The sequence below is a fragment of the Cervus canadensis genome, chromosome 10, assembly GCF_019320065.1.
Source record: "Cervus canadensis isolate Bull #8, Minnesota chromosome 10, ASM1932006v1, whole genome shotgun sequence".
Taxonomy (NCBI): domain Eukaryota; kingdom Metazoa; phylum Chordata; class Mammalia; order Artiodactyla; family Cervidae; genus Cervus; species Cervus canadensis.
In genome coordinates, this window is record NC_057395.1 from 76,305,087 (window position 1) to 76,325,786 (window position 20,700).

Genomic DNA, 20,700 nt, shown 5'->3' on the forward strand with positions numbered 1-20,700 from the left:
ACATGGCCCGGCGCTCTCGGCCAGAAGTGGGTGCAGAAAGTGGGGGGTGATGGGCAGGAGCGTGGGCTCGGGGGCCCTGCCTCTGTCTCCGTGGGGCTGCACCCCACAGGCCCACAAAAGCCTTGAGACCAACGCCCAGAGGCAGCAGCAGAGACACCGGTGGTTTGTCATGTGTGTTAGTCGCTCAGTCATGTCTGACTCTTTGTGACCCCAGGGACTGTAGCCCACCAGGCCCCTCTGTCCCTGGGATTCTCCAGGCAAGAGTACTGGAGTGGGTAGCCCTTTCCCTTCTCCAGAGGATCTTCCGCACCCAGGGATGGAACCCAGGTCTCCCACATTGCAGGCGGATTCTTTGCCGTCTGAGCCAGCAGGGAAGGTGTAATGGTTTGGCAGATGGAGGGATCTTACACAAGGGGTCGTGGAGCCATACCCCACCGTATACGGCAGCTGGTGGGCAGAACACAGCGGCGGCCTTCAGTGCCCCCGGGAGGAGGCGGCTACCATTTATAGGTGGGGGACTGATGTCAGGTGGGCCAAGGCAGCAGGATCTGATTAAGCCCTGTAATTAAGAGGACTGGACAGTCATGTGAGGGAAGCAGGGGCTGGTCAGACAGGGGACGTACCAAGAGCAAGAGAGCAGCCATCCTGAGCGGCCTAAGCGCACAGCCCCTCTGTGGGAAGGGCTCAGGTCAGGCCCCTCCGTCCATGGGTGCTCCTCCAGGCAAGAAGACGAGTGGGTTGCCAGCTTCTCCAGGGGACCTTCCCAACCTAGGGATGGATCCCGAGTTTCCTGAGTCTCCTGCACTGGCGGGCGGATTCTTTACCACTGAGCCATCCCGGGAAGCCTTTGGTCACAGGTGCAAACATAAAACACGTGATATAAACGAAACCAGGCAAGGGAACCTGTCCTGACCCCAGGACCAGCCTTCTGGCGGGAGGCCAGGACTGGACCTCTTGGTCCCGCCTGACCCTGCAATGCCTCCCCAATGCTACCCCACCTCTCCCGCCCCTGGGCCAAAGGAGGCAGCGGGGAAAAGAGCCTATCACATCCTGGCCCCTTCTGGAACCTGAACTGCCAACCGCGTGGCCACATCAACGCCTGCCTACGTCAGTGGGGAACTAGGTCGGGAGCAGGGCTGGTGGGCGCGCCAGTGGCCCTCAGCTCCCGTCCCCCTGCGACAGAGACTGGGCTCAGAGAAGGGCTTCTCCCGCCTAGTGAAACTGCGAGGGTGATGCCAGTGGGCCCGGGAGCGGTGGGAACTCCGGCAGATAGGAAGCAGGCTCTTCCAGGCCCTGGTGGCCGGCGGAGGCTGGGAGGTGGAGTTTGCTGAGCCCAGTCAACCTGGAACAGAGCCCTGGGGTCAGGGCGACGGGAGCCAGCACGGCACCTGGGGAAGCCGGGTGTTTTCACTCACATTTCAACCTTCTCATGGTCCAAAAAAGCACTCACTCGGGGTGAAGGGGAGCAAGAAGCCAGGGAAGACGGGTTTTCCTTGAGAGGCCAGAAAGCTGCAGGGGAGGGTCACACAGAGCTGAAGGCCCTGTGACCAGCACAGAGGAGCCGAGCGGAGGTAAAGCCACTGCTGGTCGTTGCGCTGCCTCACCTGAGGAGGCTGAGAACAGACCTCTGGCCCAGTCCCGGCAGGAGAGGGAAGCAACATCTTAGGGAACTTCCAGCCGTTTCCTCACACTCAAATCGGTCACTCACAGCAGGGAAGCACCCTCTTCCCTGTGTCTGGCCTTTGTCTCCCATCACGTGAGGATGCAGACCTGAGTTAGAGGCAACTCAGGCAACTCTAACACGAGGCATGGCCTCGCCGACCTGCTGAGCAGGAAGACGCCTCTGTCGGATTAACCGGTCTGGAACTGACCTCCCTGCGGAGCTCGGGCGGGAGGGAGACAGTACATGTTCTGAGGCTCTTTGGGCTGGGTTTGACGTCATTTCGCAGGGAGAGGACCCAGGGCTCTTTGGAGAAACCTCTGATTCCAGGACTCGGGCAGGAAATGTGTAAGGTGAACCTGGAGCCCCTGTCATACCAGACAGAGAGGAAGCAAGTGGGGTTTCAGGGTCAGGTCAAGAGGACTCGGGAGCGAGCCTAAGGAGGTTCCCACCGAACAAAGATGGGACTTGAGAGTCAATAATAATGGAGTGCGTTGAAATACTTAAGATATACTGAAATCAATGAGTTCATAACAATACTTTCTAAAAGTCATTCACTGGGCTTCGAGGAGAGTGAATACGTGCATGTGTTTGGCTGAGTCCCTTCACTGTTCTGAAGCGAAACTATCACAGCATTGTTAATCGGCTATACCCCAATAGAAAAGAAGTTTAAAAATCAGTCACAGTTAGCGGGTTCTAAGGCACCAGCTCATTATTCTAAGTCAAAATAAAGGGGAGGAAGTAAACATCTATCCTGCTTTTCCTAAACTGTATCACTAGTAGCAAAATAGTTGATGAGGGATGTTTCTTTTCCTTTACCTTTTTTTTTAAGTGGTAGATTTATAGGAAGCTGCAAAAATAGTACAGAAATGTTCCACGTGCCCTGCACCCAGTTTCTATCCGAGGTAACATTTTGCACAGCTATCGAGTGATACCACAACCGGGAAACTGACATTGGTACAGCCGGTAAAATCCATAGACCTTGTTCCGCTTACATCAGTTTTACATGATCTCCTGTGTGTATGTGTGTCCATGTATTTAGTTTTATGCGGTTTTGTCCCAGGTATCGATTCACACCACCACAGAAAAGTTTCTTTTTATAGAAGTATTCCAGTTGCCGAACAATTAAGACTACAATTGTAGTATCTCCATTTTGCAGGCTCCCGCTAAATAATGGATCTAAGTACTGAGTAACAGCCTTAAAGGCTATTCATATCCCAAAGAGAGAACTCAACACCATGTGCCTCCTGATGAAAACAAGACATCTATAAAGTGTACTTACAACAACAAAAAACCCAACCCACAGATGAGCAAGCCTCAAAAGTCAACTACCGAAAAGAAAAAAAAAAAAGAAACAGTCAACTACCAGGTGATATAGCACATAGGATGAAGGACAAAGACTACACGATCATTGCAATTAACGCAGAGTATCTGACAAAATTCAACACTTTCGTGATAAAAAAACACTCAACAGACTAGGAATAGAAGGAAACTGTCTCCACGTAATAAAAAGCCATGTACCAAACACCTATGCCACAGCTAACGTCATGCTCAGTGGTGACAGGCTGAAGGTTTTTCCCTGAGAACAGGCCAGGTGCCCGCTCTCGCCTCTTCTATCCAACACAGGGCTGATAGTCTTAGCCAGAGCAATTTGGGCAGAAAAAAAAATAAAAGGTATTCAAATTGGAAAGAAAGAAGTAAAACTATATCCGTTCTCAGATGACATGATCTTACATGTAGCCCTAAAAATTTTATACACACACACCTGTTAGAACTAATAAAAGAATTAGTTGCAGGATACAAAATCAACACATTATTCTATATTATTCATTACTCTATACCCAAATAATGAACAATCTGAAGAGGAAATAACAAAAACAATTCCACTTACAATAGCATCAAAAAGAATAAAATATTTAGGAGTAAATCTAACCAAGGCAGTGAAGAATGTGTACACCAAAAACTACAAAACATTGTTGAAAGAAATGAAAGAAGACACAAATTAAGGACATCCTGTGTTCATGAGTTGGAAAACTGAATATCATTAAAAATGTCCATACTACCCAAAACAATCTACTGATTCAATGTTATCCCTATCAAAACCCCAATGGCATTTTTGCACAAATGGGGAAAAAAAAATCCTAAAATTTAAATGGGATCTCAAGGGACCCCAAATAGCTAAAACCATCTTGAAGAACAACACTGGAGGGCTTACACTTCCTGATTTCAAAACACATTACATACAAAGCCACAGTAATCAAAACAGTGTGGCACTGGCCTAGAGACAGACACAGGGGCCAGAACTCACCCTTACGTACGTGGTCCGAAAATCTTCCACAAGGTTGCCAAGACCACTCAGTGGGGGAAGGACCGTCTCCACAAATGGTACTGGGAAGACTGGATATCCAAATGCAGAAGAATGAAGCTAGACCCTTCCCTTGCAGCATACACAAAACCGAAAATGGCTTAAAGATCCAAATTTAGTTTTAGTCTGAAACTAAAAAACAATTCCTAGAAGAAAACGGAAGTTTCAAGACACTGGATTTGGCAATGATTCCTTAGATTTAATGCCAAAAGCATAGGTAACAAAAGCAGCGGTAGAAAAGAGGGCCACGGCGGACTTTAAAACTTCTGCACCTTCAGAGCATGCCCCATCTCTGCTGCTCAGCAGTCTTACCCATCGGCTCTGCGTCCCTGCCCCAGTGTGAGAGTCCTTGAATCAGTTTCCCATCCTTCCACCCACGTCAGCCTCATTTGGGAGGCTCCCCAAAGTCAGTGAGCTAAAGGCATTCCCCAGGAGTCCTAACCCAGAGTCTCTCCAGGCACAGGGACTTCTCAGAAACAAAGTTCTCTTCTGCGACTGAATTTCAGTTTCTCTTTTGTTCCCGGCACAGGCCCGGGCTCACCTGGCTCGGCGACCGGCCCCACCCACTCGCCCCTCTGCAGTCCAAGTGGAGGTTTCTATTTCCCTTTCCCTTTTCACTTGACACACATCAGCTGGGCTTGCCCCGTGAGCCTGGCTAAGAGCAGAGCCCTGGGGCCAGACAAGCCATTGGGATTTAGCCGTGGCTGCAGCTTGGCTCCTGGCGTTGGTGATCGTGACGCTGGTCCTGGCCCGAGCAGGCCCTGTCCCCACGTCCAAGCCCACCGTGGCAGGGATGGGCTGCCCCGGGGGCCGGTTCCCTTCTCTGTTGCCACGGGAGCCGGAGGGCTTCAAGAGAGCCAAGGATGCCTTGAAGAGTCACTCTCGCTGAAGAACGGGAGCTGCAGCTCTCGCCCCTTCCCTGGGCCCCAGGACCTGAGGCAGCTGCAGGTGTGGAGCGCCCTGTGGCCTCCGAGGGGGAGCTAGTCCTGATGCTCAAGGTCCTGGGGGCCGCGGCCCACTCGTCCCTGGGGGGCGTCCTTGACCAGCCGCTGCGCATGCCACGCCACGTCTGCCCCGAGCTCCAGGCTTGCATCCTGGCTCGGCTGAGGGCAGGACTCCCGCCCCGGGGCCGCCTGCACCACTGGCGGCATCTCCAGGAGACTGTGAGATGGGGTCCCAAGGCTGCCTCGAGGCCTCTGTCCCGTTCAATCCCTTCCACCTCCTTATACGGGACCTGAGAGGTGTGGCGAGTGGAGACCTGCGTGTCTGAAGACCTGGACCCAGCCCTACGCTGTCTGGGACCCTGACCCTCTTTATTCACTAAGCCCCAATCCTGCCTTGTTACTTTCTCTCATCCCTTATTGATGGAGCTGCAGAAGAAATGTTTATTTTTCTACTTTTGTACAATATGTTCAAATAAACAGTAAGGAGTTGAAAAAGAAAAGAAGATGCAACTGCCAATTTTCAGGAGGCTGAGAGAACAGAGGAACTTGATAAACAGCAGCAGAGGCTGCCATCAGCAGAATTTAGATTCTGGTAAACTCTAAAGGACAAACAATCCGGTCTCTTCAACAAATACATTCCAAGAGGAATTAAAAAAAAAAGAACGAGAAGTGTCCCTCCAAGGGGACAGCCTTTAGGATAAAGGTGATTTAAAGATCTATCCACTGGAGTGCGAGACCTTATTGGGACCCCAGGGCAAGCAGGTTTTCAAGTATGCAGTTAGGAGACAACTAGACCTGGGAACACTGACTTGATATTTGTTGCTTAATTAAGGAATTGTTATAAAAATTTAAATATGGTCAGGGTATTAAAAGTCCTTGTCTTTTAGACATGCGAACTGAAATGTTCATAAATGAAACAGATGTCTGGAATTTGCTTCCAAGGAATTTAGGAGTCGGGGAAGTGGATGGACAGGTACAGAAAAAATCAGGTTGGCCGGAAGTTGTTAACCATTCAACGACTGAAGCCCTGGGTTCAATGTACATGTGGCATCATTACTCTAGTCTGGCTTTCTTTGTAAATCAAGTTTTCTAAAATGAGCAAATGGAAAAAAAAAAGTGGGTTTAAGCAAGAGAGTAGTTTATTTCTTGCATATAAAATCTGAAGATAGGTGGGGCAGGCCGGTTAAGATGGTGGCTTCCTAAGCATCATTCCAGCCGCTCGCCATGCCCCCCTTGCCTTGGCCTTTGCCTCAGAGTCTCACAGAGCTGCTCCATCCCAGCCAGCACAGTCAGGGTGCGAAGCACAAGCTTCTTTCTTTGAAGGACAAGTCTTAGAAGTCACAGCATTTTTCCATCCTACAGACCAGAACTAACCATATGACCACGCTCAGCTGCAGGAGAGGCTGGGAAAGGCAGTCTTTATCCTGCTGGCCAGATGTCTAAACCTCTGGGCTTTCATCACAAGGGCAGGCGGGTGAGCAACCATCAGAGTGTAGTTGGCGATGTCCGCCACGGCTCCATCCCTCTGAGCGTGTGGGGTCCCACAGGTCGGTGCTCAGAGCTGGCAGCAAGGCTCGTGGTAATCTGTACAGCTGGTGGGCCTGGTGATGCTTAAATATGCTCGTCATTTACATATGCAAATCAAGCAATCTGCTCAGCGTCTCTGCTCCCCTTAGATAGATACAGGAGCATCAGGAGCGAGTGTCTGGCTTCCTTAGCTCTCCCAGGCTGGGTGTTCATCTCCAGGAAGCCAGGACGGCAGTGCCATTTCCTATGCTGTTGCTGAAATCAAACCCAGCACCTGGGCCTTCGTCTGGCCCAAGGCCTGGATATTTGTTCAGCCAGTGAGAAAGATGGAGAGAATTGTTCAGTCTCTTCCTGGACAGCTGAGCAGCCTTGTGGGGGCCAAGCCCCCAGAGTGGGCAGCGTGGTGGCACAGACACCCCACCAGGGCATCGAGACAGGACGTCCCCAGACCACAGCTGCTCTTACACTGCCCTGAAGATCTTTGCCACGTACGTTAAGCCAACCTTCATTATTTATTTATTTATTTATTATTTTCATTGAAGTTTAGTTGATTTGCCATGTTATATCAGTTTCTGGAAACTTCATTTTAAAAAAAAACCTTAAATTGACTTTTAAAGTAATCTCCTATCGTTGCTATAATGGGGAAGTAGTATGGTCTGCCCTGAATAGAGGGGCACTGAAGACCCAAGATTCTGCTAAAGATTCTTGGCCCCGCTTTCTCTTTCTTAGAGAGAAGCTAGCATTACACTGACCAGGATCCTCCTTGAAGAGTTTAAATGAATCAAAAAAATTTTTAATGGGATTGTTTTTTTTTTTTTAAACACAACACTCTTCACTGTTATTTAACTCCTGTCTGTCACCACTAACAATCATTTCTCCTGGAGTCTACAGTCCCACTCCTAGGGAGCAAGGCTGAACTCTGCACACCTTGGTTTCCCCATCTGTAAGATGGGATTTAGGTTGTCTTCTGGAAGGATTGAGACTGTTACATGAGATCTCAAAAGTCTCAGCGTATAAAATGCCTGGCTTGGCTTCCCTGGTGGCTTAGTGGTAGAGAATCCACCTGCCAACGCAGGGGACACGGGTTCAATCCCTGGTCCAGGAAGATCCCACATGCCAGGAGACAACTCAGCTCCTGTGCTGCAAAAGCTGAGCCAACCCACCACAACCGTGGAAGCGTGGGCGCCGAGAGCCTGCGCTCGGCAAGAAGAGTGGCCAGCGCCCTGCCACTGCAGAGCAGTCCCGGGCCGCCCCCGCTAGAGAAGGCCGCGCAGCGGGAGGCCTGGAGCAGCTGGAGGAAACACACACATCTTTTCTTTTTTTAAAGTCTGTCTCACAGAACAAGCACTCAGATGCTGCCTGTTACCATTTGTGAGTTTCATGGAGGAGAAAATGTGAGTCCTGTCACTAAAGAACAAAACATGCCTTGAACAAAAAATAAAAACAGCAAAAAAAAAACCCAAAAAACCCCAAGCAACCCAAACTTCGGAGCGGCAGAGAGGAGAGACATAAAACCCCAAACACTTCATTAACAATGGAAGACACTTTATTATTATTTTTTAAAGCATCTCTCAACATTTCAACTCTTGGTAGAAATCAAATGCAAAACATCTGCATTTTTAAATTAGCATCTATTTATCTCAATCACAGCAACCTCATACAATTAAGATACACACTGCGGAGGAGCACGGTCACAGCATTTCCTATTCCAACCCACGAACACAGTGTTTCCGTGACGATAACCCACACTGGACTTTCTCTTCCAGAACAAGTGGGTTATTCCTCCTTCTGTCTGCTGTGTAAGTTACGTGGCATCACGGTTGGTTAAGAGTTAGTGTAGTACTAGAGCTGTCTGAAAATGGAAAACTGGAAAAGTCAGGACTGGGACAGGCATTGACACGTCTGAAATGTGAAAAGGAAGAAGAACATCACAGATGGGTGCCCCCAAGGGGGAGGGCCTTAGTAATAGTTGGTTGAAACTCAGCTTTATATACACATGGAATATCTACAAGTGATCTACTAGATATATATATAAAAAAAGAGCCATAGAAGATTTTGAAAACCTTAAAATCTCTCAACTGAGTTGGAAGAACATCAGCAAATTCACAGTGGCCTCAGGATTCAGCCAGATGGAAATGTGCTCAGGAGCTGAATACCTCCTCCCATCAGAAAACCCACTGCATGTCAATTCCCATAACATTCTGTACATCACCAACACTTATGGCTAAAATATATTGTTAGTTCACACGGAAGCGGTTCTATTTTCAGATTCTTGCCCCGCTCCTGCTCTGAAACCCAAAAGGATAATCCGGGGTCAGTTAATTCACATAAGGAGTTTAAGGGGCCTTCGGGTTTCGAAGCGCTGAGGCTCGGCTAAGAATCTCAGGAGACGCCTGTCTGCTGGGCGCACGCCGACTCCTGCCCACTTCTAGTGCAAAAGGGTTGCTGTAGGTTAGAGTCCCGGAAACAGGTGAAGAGGAGAGGACTGAGGTGGAGGGGTGGTGGGGATCCCAAACCCTCTTCCTTCTGAACTGAGACTCGAGGAGACTGCAGCGCAAGGTCTCAGCAAGCAGCGAAGACCAGGCTGGAGGTCCACAGCGTGAGGTTCCCGACTTGTCACCAGGTGGTCAGTCTGCGGGTGCAGAGACCTCTCAGCCCGGACGAGCCCCCCGAGGTGCGCACTGGAGGTAGGTGTTGACATTGGTTGCAGGGAAGACAGCGGCTCTCCACGAGCCCAGGGGACATCATCTCTGTTCCTCCTCCACGCCCGCACGCTCCACTTGACCTTCGGGCTGCGGCGAGGGGAGGCAAGGTGGAAGGGCATGAGCCCCTCCCCTGGAAGACTAAAGAACCTGGGGCATCTTTATAAATAGCTACATCAGTAATGTTTTCACCACTTTGAAACACACGGCAAGTTGAATATTTATTTAAAAATAAATCTCAAAAATATCTATGTACAGTACGGAAAGAAAAGGATGTGCAAACAACAGAAGTGGGTGGAGGGGGTCAGTGCCGTGGTGGAAGGTCCACACTGCAGAGCGGAGGGCCAAGTTCACAGACCCCACGGCTGCGCTGAGGTTTGCAGGCAACAGCATGACATTCAGTGAATCCTGGGCTCGGGTCACCATTGATGCGTAAAGGCAGGGAAGGCAGGTGGGGGATGCCAGCGGGGGTCCCGGTGTCTGGGGATGGCGGCGGAGGGATGAGCCAGTGGAGGAGGCCCGGTGTGGCAGGAGGGCTCATTTCACAAGCCAACAGGCCTCTAGCTCACCGCTCCAGGTGGGCATCTGGAAGCGACCCAGGGGGCCCTTCCCAATCCAAGTTGGCTTTGCCGTGGGAGTGAGTGGTCGGCAAGAGTCCCAGAGATAGAAACTATCTTGAAGAAACAAAACCCCCCCAAAAATGGAACAGGGAGTGGAGAGATTAGCAAAAATGAATCCCAACGGAAGCGCCACCCTCCCTCCTGACAGACAACAGAGCAGCCATCAGCTGAAATAATCTGAATCGGTAAGGGAACTCCCACGTGGGGTGGCCGGCCCCAGGAGCCCCCAATACCCGCGTGGCCAAGGGCTGGGCCCTGCTTCTGAGATCTAGGCCTTAGCGCTGCTTCCCCGGGACACCAGAAAGGTCGGAGGCGTAGCCCTTGGAGCAGGAGGCGCGGGGCGGCGTCTATCTGTACACGAGATGGGAGAACTGGGTGGACTTGTAGTTCAGCTGGTTGTTGGGCATGAACTTGTGCAGCTCGCTCTTTTTGCAGCAGGGGTCGTAATGGTAGGCGCTGAGGCAGGCGTCGCAGGAGACTTTGGAACACTGGGTGCAGGTGTTGGTGGCCCCCGGGCGGTTGCAGAAGCCACAGCGGGAGGTGGCGGCGGCGGGCGGCTTGGACTTGGAGTGGAGGTGCGGCGGCCGCTCGAGGCCCTGAGTCTGGCCCGCGTACTTCTCCCGCAGGGCGGCCCCATGGGCCAGGCTGTCGTGGCCAGAGGCCTTGCCGGGGAAGGCGCTGGGCTTGGCGGCCGGGGAGCAGGCCAGCAGGCTGTCACAGCGCTGGCAGAGGGCGGCGCTGCAGGCCAGGCCGCAGTTCTGGCACTTGGAGAGGGCGGACTCTTTGGCGGGGGGCGAGCGCTTGTGGTAGCCGGCGTGGGCGTCGCTTCTCAGCAGCCAGACGTCGGGCCGCAGGGCGTCCTGCCTCCGGTAGGCGGCCCGGGGCTCCGCGTCCGTGTACAGATCCACGTCGTCCGAGCCGGGCAGATAGGGGCTGCGCAGCAGGCCGAGCCCATTGCTGGGCGCGGGGGCCGGCAGGTCGTCGGCGCCGCCGTGCGGGGAGCTGGCCACGGTCAAGAGCGACGGGGGCGGGCGGACGATCTCGTCCTTGAGCTCATCTCCAGGCTCGGCGGCCGCCGGCTCCTTCCGCAGGCTCAGCGAGGTCTTCAGGGGAGGCTTCCGGCTCTCCCAGTAGCTGTCGTAGGTGTCCACCGACCGCGAGGGCTTGGTCACGCGGGGCTTGTAATAGTCCTTGGCCGCCCGCTCGCTGGCCGACTTCTGCAGCACCATGCGCGCCATGGAGGCCGACAGCGGCTCGCGGGCCTCGGCGCGCCGCCGCAGAGCCTCCGCGCACCCCCGCGCGTCCTCCGCGCTGCCCCGGCGCTCACTCACCACGTCCAGCTCTGTGTAGCCCTTGTCCTTGACCTGCGAGTGGATCTCCAGCATCTGCTCACACTCCACCTTGGCCAGAAAGAGTTCGAAGGAGACCATCTTCACTTGCAGCGACTCGACCAGCTCTTTGAGCCTGTAGGCGGTCCCCAGCTCGGGCACGTAGCCCATGTAGCTCAGGATGGCTCGGATGTCCTCCTCCAGTAACGTCGACTTGACGTAGTACACGAAGGGGCCCGTGTAGGTCTAGGGTAGGGAAGGGCAGAGGAGCAGAGGTGGGTTCTTCTCTCCCAGACACACCGCAGAGACTGTACCCGGGCGAGGCCCACACAGTCTGCACATGAGCACGTGGGGAGCGGGGATCAGGGCCATCTCAGGGCGGCAGGTGGAGGCTACTGCTCCCCAACAGCTCAGCGCAGGGGTCTGAGGGAAATGACCCCGCGGGACAGGGAGCAAAGCCACTGGCCTTCCACAAGGGGTGCAGGGGCCCTGCTCCTTGGGAAGGTGCAGGGCAAACACCAATGCAGAAAGGGAATCGGGTCAGAGGCAGAAACCCCCAGGAGCAAGGATAGAACACCTTTCTGGTATTTCGGTGAGACGTAGCCTGAACCGGGGGAAAGTCTCCTGAGCCATCACCGCCTTTGGAATGATTCAGAAGTCTCGTCTCCAGTTCCTCCTCCCCCCGCATCCTCTCCCTCGATCACCGCAGCCTCCTAAAGGTCTCCCCGCGGTCCACCTCCCATACAACTGCCGGGAGGAGTCTTCTCCTGTAGAAACCGGATCCCAGCCCCCTTAGGATAAATTCCAGCCCCTGCCCCGGGCGCCAACGCCCTGAGTAACTGGGTGCTGCCCACCTTTCCAACCGCATGGTTTCAGATGTGAGCTGCCAGGGTTGGGGAACCAGTGAAGAGAAGGCACTAGGCGGGGAGGTCAGGTGGGCAATTCTGGCCCTCATCTCAGAGGCAGTGGGGAAGCCGGGAGGGCCCAAGCAGAGGAAGGAGGAGATTACACGGGCACAAACCCTCTTCCCAAGATGGACAGGAAGGCGCAAGAGGGGAGAGCAGCGTGCAGGGCCCGTCCCCAGACCTCACCTTGATGCTTCTGAACTCCTTCTTCCAGGGGCAGAGGAAGAGGTTGACGCCCACCGTCTCCAGCACGCCGAAGGCGCAGCGCAGGGCCCGCAGGCTGGAGGAGCGGAGCGAGCGCAGGGAGCTCTCCACCACCTCATAGAACTGGATCAGCCGGAATCGATAGAAGGGGTCCGCCTTGTGCAGGCCGAGCAGGGCGGAGGCTGCCGCCCGCAGGGACTCATCACTGCCGGGGGTGGCGTCCCCTTGGCCCTCATGGAACTGCACGTACTTCCGGAACAAGTCATCCTTGTATTTTGCATCCATTGAACTGGGCTTCCCCATCCAATCCGATCCAGGGACGGGGGCTACCTTATCTCCTTCATGGCTTCTGGGTTAGAGGCAGGAACACTGCCAGACGTGTTGACATGCTGCCTGCCTGGACTCGCAGAACGCTCTGGAAGGGGAAGACGAGAAGCACGTCATTCCTTGAAATGGTCCACGTCCCATCAGTGGCCGCCGAGGCCAGGCCAGAAGCAGAGCTGGCCTGAGCTACACCAGGGCTCCAACACACTCAGCGGACAGGCGTGCCACACTGCAGTGGGAATAGGACAGACAAGGTCCTTGACTCTGCTGGAAAATATGATCGGGGCATCGAACCTGGTTTCATAGGGGTGGGGGAGGGTTAAAAAGCCCCTGAGAAAGTGAGGGTTAGACCCAGAGGGTGAGGTGTTGGCAAGGAGGGAGGTCCCGGACTAACACCGTGAGTGCTTACTACATGCCAGGTGCCCACACATCCTAACTCATCCTGTCTTCAGCAGCCCTAGGAGGTAGGTGGTATTGTTATCGCCATTTTACAAATGGGAAAACTGAGACACTAAGGAACGCGCCCAGAGTTACAGGGCTGAGGTGAGCACCCAGGCCGGCTGCTACAAGGCCCATGCCCTTCACCGTCACACCCCACTTTCCTGAGGCCAGGAGGAAGCCTGCACGCGAACAGCAGGAAGGCTAGTGAGGCTTGACGCAGAGAGAGGAGGAGGGTCACAGCACAGGGGCTGCCCACACCAGCAGGATCCCAGTCCCCGGGTCGCAGTGAGTCAGACGTTTCTTTCAAAGAGCCCCATGAAGTCCCTGAGGGGTTCAAAGCAAGGGGGACAGAACACGATCACATCTGTAATCATTAAAAAAAAAAAAAAAGGCTACTTTGGCTGCTGACTCTTGGAGAGTCCCTTGATCTGCCTTTGTTTTTCTGTGGGGCAGGGGTTTTGGCGGTGCCCTGTGGCTCCTGGGATATTAGTTCCCCAACGAGGGATTGAACCCGCGCTCCCTAAATTGGAAGTCCTAACCACTGGACCTCGAGGGAATCCCACCCCACCTTTGTTTTTTACGGTTCTCTCTTGGGAGAGGACAGAACCTTCTAGGCTGGACGCACAGGATTCACACACTCTTGCTGTCTCCCTGGCCACTTGTTAGTAGAACAGGCACAGATCCATCAATATTCTTGGCTCTACAATGCTGCAGCAAACCTGTATTCATCGAGGGATACTGCCAGGGCCAGGGGAGGCAACACAGCCCACAGGGGTTACAGACAGATTTCAAAGCTGGACTGCCTGGGTGTGAACCCTGGATCTACTTCTCCAGGTTACTTGGGCCAAGTACTCAACTCAGTTTTCTCATCTGAAAAAGGGGGTTAATAATTCTTACAGTCCAGAGCTGGTAGAAGGATTCTCTGCAGTCAGTAGAGAAAGCTCTTCAGGGACTTCCCCGGTGGTCCAGTGGTAAAGAACCTGCCCTCTGATGCCAGGGGTGAGGGTTCCATCCCTGGTCAGGGAACTGCGACCCCAGACACCTCGGGGTAACCAGGGAAGCCTGTGCACCGCCACAAAGAGCCCGCGTGCTGCAGCGAAGCCCCAGTACAGCCACGGAAAGGGAAGGAAAAGCGCGCTCTCCAGAACGCCCGCTCACAGCAGGCCCACAGGTACACAAGCAGGCGTGCCCAGTGCCGGCAGGGGCAACGCCTGCCAAGCGTCCTCAGGAGGCGGGATCAGAGCGAGCCAAAAATCTCCCACTGGGGTGGACATACGCTTTCACGCTCACCTGTCCTGCCTTTCCTGCCCACAAGCTCTGTGGGTGCAGAGATTGTGACCGAGTGACTCAGAAAAGGTCACAGTGCCAGGGCAGGGCACACGCTTCATAAAAACCTGCTGCTGTCAGAGCGTGTGTGTGTGTGTGTGTGTGTGGTGGGGTCCTGCTGGCTGTGGGAGATGGTGAGGGACCTCCTGCCCAAGGTCTCTGTGGTCCTCAGAACAGCCATCCCTTCCCTTTAAGGTCCACCCACACAGACCCTTCTGCCTGCTCCTCAAACACATCAAGTCCATTCTGATCTCAGGACCTTTGCACATGTTGTTCCTCTGCATGTTCTTCCTCTAGTTCCTCCTGTCGTGGGCTCACTCTCATCATTCAGGTCTCAAACCAACCATCACTCCTCCAAGGCACTCCCTGACCACCCCAGCTCACTAAATCACACCTGCCTGGCCCTCGTCATCCCATTATCCTCAGGTAATCACCAGCTGAAATCATCAACTTTGGGCATTCTGGGCAGTTTGGTGGTTAAGACTCCACAGTTCCACTGCAGGGGGTGTGGGTTCGATCCCTGGTGGAGTACGTTCTGCATGTCACTGGGTGCGGCCAAAAAAAAAACTTTGGAAAATTTTCAACTTTATTCATTTACTATCTTCTCCTCAATAATATCCAGTAAGCAGTCAACCCTGCAAAGGCAAGGACGATGCCTGTTTTGTTCACCGTGATGCCTAACGCAGCACCTGGCACACAGTAGGTATTTGATAAAACGGGCAAAACGCACGATGCAAAGCACGTCAGCATTCACGATGCTCCTGCTTCTCATTTAGCTCTCCCCAGAATTCTGGAAGGTCAGCGGGAGCGGGAAGAAACCAAGGCTCCATGACACGACCTGCTACGGGGTCATGTAAGCTCACGGTTAGGAAAAGGCGGACCCCAGGTTCTGAGCCTGCCTGACGACTGGAAAGCTATGTTCCTCCCGCCACCCCATGATTCCTGAGCTCAGCAATATGCAGGCCTCCCTGGTGCCAGGCCCCAGGCTGGTGCAGTCGGGGGGACACGGCGTAAGCAGGGGACAGGAGGGCACAGCGTTTGAGAAGACAGAGCTCTGCCCTGAATTCTAACTGAACGGGCTTACTGCTCAGTATCAAAGTATGTGTGTTCGCTTTAAAAATAAAACTGCATTGCAACCTGAGAGAAGACATCACTGTCCTTGCTAAAAAAAAAAGAAAAAAAAAACATATGCATTTACCATTTTTTTAGTTATCCAAAAGAAGCTTCCATCCGGCCTCTGGCCCCAGGGACTGTTTTTTAGTACATCTGAGAACAATTTAGACAGAGCAACATCAAGCCTCCTAAACACTGCTGTGATTTTTCTCCAAAGAAGTCAGGCTTGAGCCAATAGAGACTGACTTTTTATTTTTTTCTAAACAGAGTCAGCCACCCTCAAGCTCAGCTCAGCGTCTGCTCAGTGCTGGAACCACACCACAGCCCCCACCCTTGTTTGTGGCTGGCAAATAAACAAGCAAAAGGGCTGCAAACAGCCCGGTTGGTATTCAAAGTCCTAAAGTGAAGGGCGGGAAACATATCTAAGGGGAATCTTGAACCAGCCTCACTGGTGAGGAAACAGGTGAAAGAAAATGCTACAAGATCCTTGAGGAAAGGCAAGAAGGAAAGGAACAATTATCGTGGTCCTACTGTGTGCTAGGCCTCGGACTTTCCACTTTAACTGCATCATCCAGTTTAGTCCTCACAGTTCTATGAGGAAAGAAAGCAAGGCTCTGCCATTAAACCACCTGCTCAACAGAGCCTGAAGAGGTCAGAGCTGGAATGTGAACCTGGGGCGGCCGGCCCCGTGGCCTGGGGTCTTCCTCCTTTACCTCCCTCATCTGTGGTTACCATAAGGACCATTCACCAAGGGATTAGCACTGAAGGGCCCTCTGCTAAGTGCCCCGTGAAAATCAGCGAAATCCACTCGACAACCCCAAGGCTAAACAAGAAAAAACTGAGGCTCAGAGGGGCCAACTGGAGGAGGGAATGGCAACCCCCTCCAGTGTCCTTGCCTGGAGAATCCCACGGCCAGAGGAGCCTGGCGGGACACAGGCCATGGGCTCGCAAAGAATCTGACACAACTGAGCGACTCGGCGTGCGTGTGCAGAGGGGCCAAGTCGCTCGCCCTAAGCCACGAGGATAGGGAGAAGGGGCTCGGGGACCTGAACCCGGGTCTGATGCCAAAACCCTGACTCAAGCTCTGAGCCGCGCTGCTTTCAGGCACAGCCGTTTGGCTGCAGGACAGCTCTTCTCAGAAGGGCTCCACTAAGGCAGACGCCCTATGGCAGGGCCCGTGGAGCTGAGTTCTAAAAATTTTGGTCACAGCAAGACTCCCATCTTCTCACACGGAGCGGGACTGGAAGAGCACAGATCTCTCTGTGACGTAAGCTCGAGGGCTGAGAGGGGAGGCTGACCAGCGCCTGGCCAGTGGTAAAGCAGCTGACATCATCCCTCCTGAATTTATTTTCTGAGAATACAGGCTGCATTGTAGCTGGTCATAGCTGGTGTCTCTTCTGAGCACAGAGCCAGCAATTTATTCCTAGCACTCTGCAAGAACAACAAAAAACACGCTCTCTGCAAAAACAGCGTGGTTACAGGATACCAAGACAGCGCAGTGACAGAAGCCGTTAATTTCTCCAAGCAACCCAAGGACTGGAATGCCAAGACATGCCAGGCTGGCAGAAGGATAAAAAAAAAAAAAAGCATGGTACCATGAACATCCCTAACTGAATCAGGCGGGTGTCCAGAGCCAAGAGACCTGGTCAGCACCTTCCTGCACCCACAATCTGGGTCCCGCTTTGAAAAGCAACGCAATGAAGAGAGAGAGATTGGAGTCGGGAGCGGGGGGTGGTGGCATTCTAATTATTTTTTAAACATCTCAGAGGAAAGCTGGATCTGTTTAAAACCTCACTGAACGGAACTGAAATGATTCTGGATAGCAAAGCATGAGCTTGGCTTTACCTCAGCTGGCCCATTCAAGCAGAAACATTCCCCAAGCAGCATCTGAAGGCTGCCTCCTCCCTGCACAGGCAGAAGCTATTTTGGGCCCGGCACTGCCCCAGTCCACAGGTTTACAGATCCCTGGTGTAGCTTCAGGCCGCTCAAGAGTTCCCTGGGCCTCCAAACAGCAGCAAGGGGAGTGCCCATCAACCCCCTCCACCTCCGCACCCCACTCCTTGGCACTCATCCCCAGGCCCCTGAGACACATCCTAGGCAACCTTCCACTGGCAGTGAAAAGACCAGAGGGTCCCCACACCCCAACCCCATCCCAGAGAGATTCAGAGAGAGGGCTTCCGACCTCTGAAAATAGCCTCAGCCAATGCTGAAATTGGGCTTCCCCAGTGGCAGCTGCCGCTGGCAGAGGGGCTCTGGAGCAAGCAGGCTCCCCTCCCTGCATCACACAGAAGCTGGAGACTGCTATTCCCAATCTGGTAATTCCTACAGCCTCCAAGGGGCACATCAGTTGTGAAAAACACCCTAGTCCCAATCTCGGGCCCTCCCCAGGGACTGCTGCCGAATGGAGAGCAGCTGTCATTTATTGGCGGGGGTGCTTCCCTGGTGCCTCAGAGGGTAAAGCATCTACCTGCAAGGCAGGAGACCCGGGTTCCATCCCTGAGCTGGGAAGATCCACTGGAGGAGGGCATGGCAACCCACTCCTGTATCCTTGCCTGGAAAATCCTATGGACAGAGGAGCGTGGCGGGGCTACAGTCTTGTGGGGTCGCAAAGAGTCGGACACGACTGAAGCGACTGAGCACGCACGCATCATTTATTGGACGCCTGCTGTATGCCAGAGGCTGTGCTTCGTATGCATCTCCCTTCATCCCCATACCGGCCCCGAGCAGACAGTTTCACTCCCCATTGAACTAACCAGCCAACTGAGACTCAGACGATGGAGTGACTTGTCCAAGGTCACATAGTGAGTTCAAACCCCGGTCTGCCACCGGAGCCTGGGCTGAGGACCAACTGCGCGATAACTGCCTGCGGCTGGAATCGGGGTGTCTTGTTGCCGCGACAGTCGCCGAACATGGGGTGCTCCTCCTGAGCTGCCCCGAGCCTCCCACCGCCGGTCCCCAAGAGGCTGCGAGGCAGCCCTCGGGGGAGCGGGGATCCTGAGGAGCAGCCAGGCCCCCGGAGGGCCGGAAAGGCGGGCCCGCCCATCGCCCCCTCGCCGGCTGCGAAGGGACCTCGTTCCCGGGCCGGTCGAGCCCCGCCGAATCGGGCGCCCCCTCCGCCCAGGGAAGCCCCAGACGCCGTTTCCGCCCGCGGCCGAACCGTCCTTACCCCGGCACCGCCGCCGAGGACGCCCCGGCCGAGGTGAGCAGAAAGCAGCCGCGGCCGCCGCCGGAGCCGGGCCCGGCTGGGCGCTCGGAGCTCCGGCCGGCTGCGGGAGACCGAGACCAGTACCCTGGGGCCGCGGCGACCCGGAAGCACTCAGTCCGGAAGTGACGTTGGAGGCGGGCCCAAAGGGAGGCCGGGCCGCGGCTGCGCGCTGGGCCGGGGAGAGGCCGACGCTCCCCGGAGGCGAAGAAACCTGAGGCAGAAGGGTGAGCAGAGAAGCGGCGGCGTCCCGCTTCGGGGCCTAAAGGCCCGCCGCCGCGGGTCTGGGGCTGGGACCCGGAAATAAACGGGCCGGAAGTGACGCACGCCGTCGGTCCCAGGATGGCGGCTCGCCGGGTTGTCATGGGAACCTGGCTGGAGCCCGGAGGTGGTAGCTTGGAGCTATGAACTCAGATGGAGAGATTCGCGGCCTCCAGCTCCCGGTCTTCCCCATTATCCATGCGATCTGCGAGCTGAGCTCCTGACCGCGCTTGAGTAGAAGCTGACAGTTGGATCCCTCACCCCCATTTTACAGGTGGAAATACCAAGGCTTAAAAAAAGCAAATGAGATGCCCAGTGTCATGTGAGACTCAATCCAGCCTTGAGGAGACTGGCAATGTTACAGGCTGTGTCTAAAACCGAGGGTTCCAGTTTTGCCTTTACCACTTACTAGCAACATAACCTTGGACTAGTTAACTTCTCTGAGCCTCAGCTTTTTCACCTATAAATGCAATAATAATATATCGCCTCCTGGGATTCAAGTGAGTATGGAAGTCACTTACTAAAGTTATTAAAGTAGTTGCATTCAGTTCGGTTCAGTTGCTCAGTCGTGTCCGACTCTTTGCGACCCCATGGACTGCAGCACGCCAGGCCTCCCTGTCCTTCACCAACTCCCAGGAGTTTCCCCCAAATCATGTCCATTGAGTCGGTGATGTCATCTAACCATCTCATCCTCTGTCGTCTCCTTCTCCCACCTTCAATCTTTCCCAGCATCAGGGGCTTTTCCAGTGAGTCAGTTCTTCGCATCAGGTGGCCAAAGTATTGCAGCTTCAGCTTCAGCATCAGTCCTTCCACTGAATATTCGGGTCTGGTTTCCTTTAGGATGGACTGGTTGGATCTCCTTGCCAGTCCAAGGGACTCTCAAGAGTCTTCTCCAACACCACAGTAGTTGCATTAGTGTAATAATCTAAATACACTGTTTTAACAATCTGATTAAGTTGGTAATTCCCTGATGGTCCAGTGTTTAGGTCTCCATGCTTTCACTGCTGAGGGACTGCGTTCAATCCCTGGTTAGAAACTTAAGATCCTGCAAACTGCATGGCATGGCCAAAAAATAAATAAATAATAAAATATAAAATAAAATCTGGGTAAGTCAAAGGAACTGACTTTTCTCAGCCCTCAACTTCCCTGAATGGAAAGCAGCATTGAGGAATGCCAAGGCAAATACTGTCTCCTTGGTTTGTCACTTTGCCAGACACCTACATGTAGACTACACTGGCATCAATTCTGGTGGCTTGTCACACTTCACTTCATGGATTTGTTTTCCACCCATCACGTTGATGGTTTTCCCAGAGTAAAGAACCCATCTACCAGTGCAGTGAGACTTAGGAGACTCAGATTTGATCCCTATGTCAGGAAGATCCCTTGGAAGAGGAAATGGCATCCACTCAGTATTCTTTCCTGGAGAATCCCATGGACGGAGGAGCCTGGTGGGCTACAACCCATAGAGTGGCAAGGAGTCAGACAACTGAAGCTACTTAGCTTATACACACACATACCATGTTAACTGTGAATTTTGCTTTGGTGGTTCATCACTCACTCAACCCTTAGTGCTTGCAAAGTGCTCAGCACATACTCAAGACTTTGTTGAACACGTTTACCACTGAACCACTCATTCTATCTCTCTAACTCACCGCAGATATTTATTGAAGACTCGGGGCGCACAACATGCCAAGCTCTCTTTCTCCAACATGGTCTTGGCTCTCTGTACCTACCATATTCTTCTACCACTGTGGCCTCTGTGCCTGTATATGCCGTTC

At 53.6% G+C, this 20,700-nt stretch overlaps 1 protein-coding gene and 1 pseudogene across 2 annotated transcripts; one reads left to right on the top strand and one right to left on the bottom strand.

Moving 5' to 3' along the window:
* The first annotated feature begins 2 nt into the window (after window positions 1-2).
* LOC122448947 lies at window positions 3-5,295 on the top strand (annotated as a pseudogene).
* A 2,729-nt stretch (window positions 5,296-8,024) lies between these two features.
* On the bottom strand, window positions 8,025-18,796 carry SPATA2 (spermatogenesis associated 2). 2 transcript variants are annotated; one of them, XM_043478840.1, is made up of 3 exons: window positions 18,626-18,796; window positions 12,238-12,670; window positions 8,025-11,392 (listed from the first exon to the last, which is right to left on the bottom strand). In XM_043478840.1, the coding sequence occupies exons 2-3, from the start codon at window positions 12,556-12,558 to the stop codon at window positions 10,166-10,168; spliced, it is 1,548 nt and encodes a 515-aa protein (XP_043334775.1). In that variant the 5' UTR covers window positions 12,559-12,670; window positions 18,626-18,796; the 3' UTR covers window positions 8,025-10,165. The 2 variants fall into 2 exon arrangements, with proteins under 2 accessions (XP_043334775.1, XP_043334776.1); XM_043478841.1 differs by lacking the exon at window positions 18,626-18,796 and adding an exon at window positions 18,213-18,613.
* Between the last annotated feature and the right edge of the window lie 1,904 nt (window positions 18,797-20,700).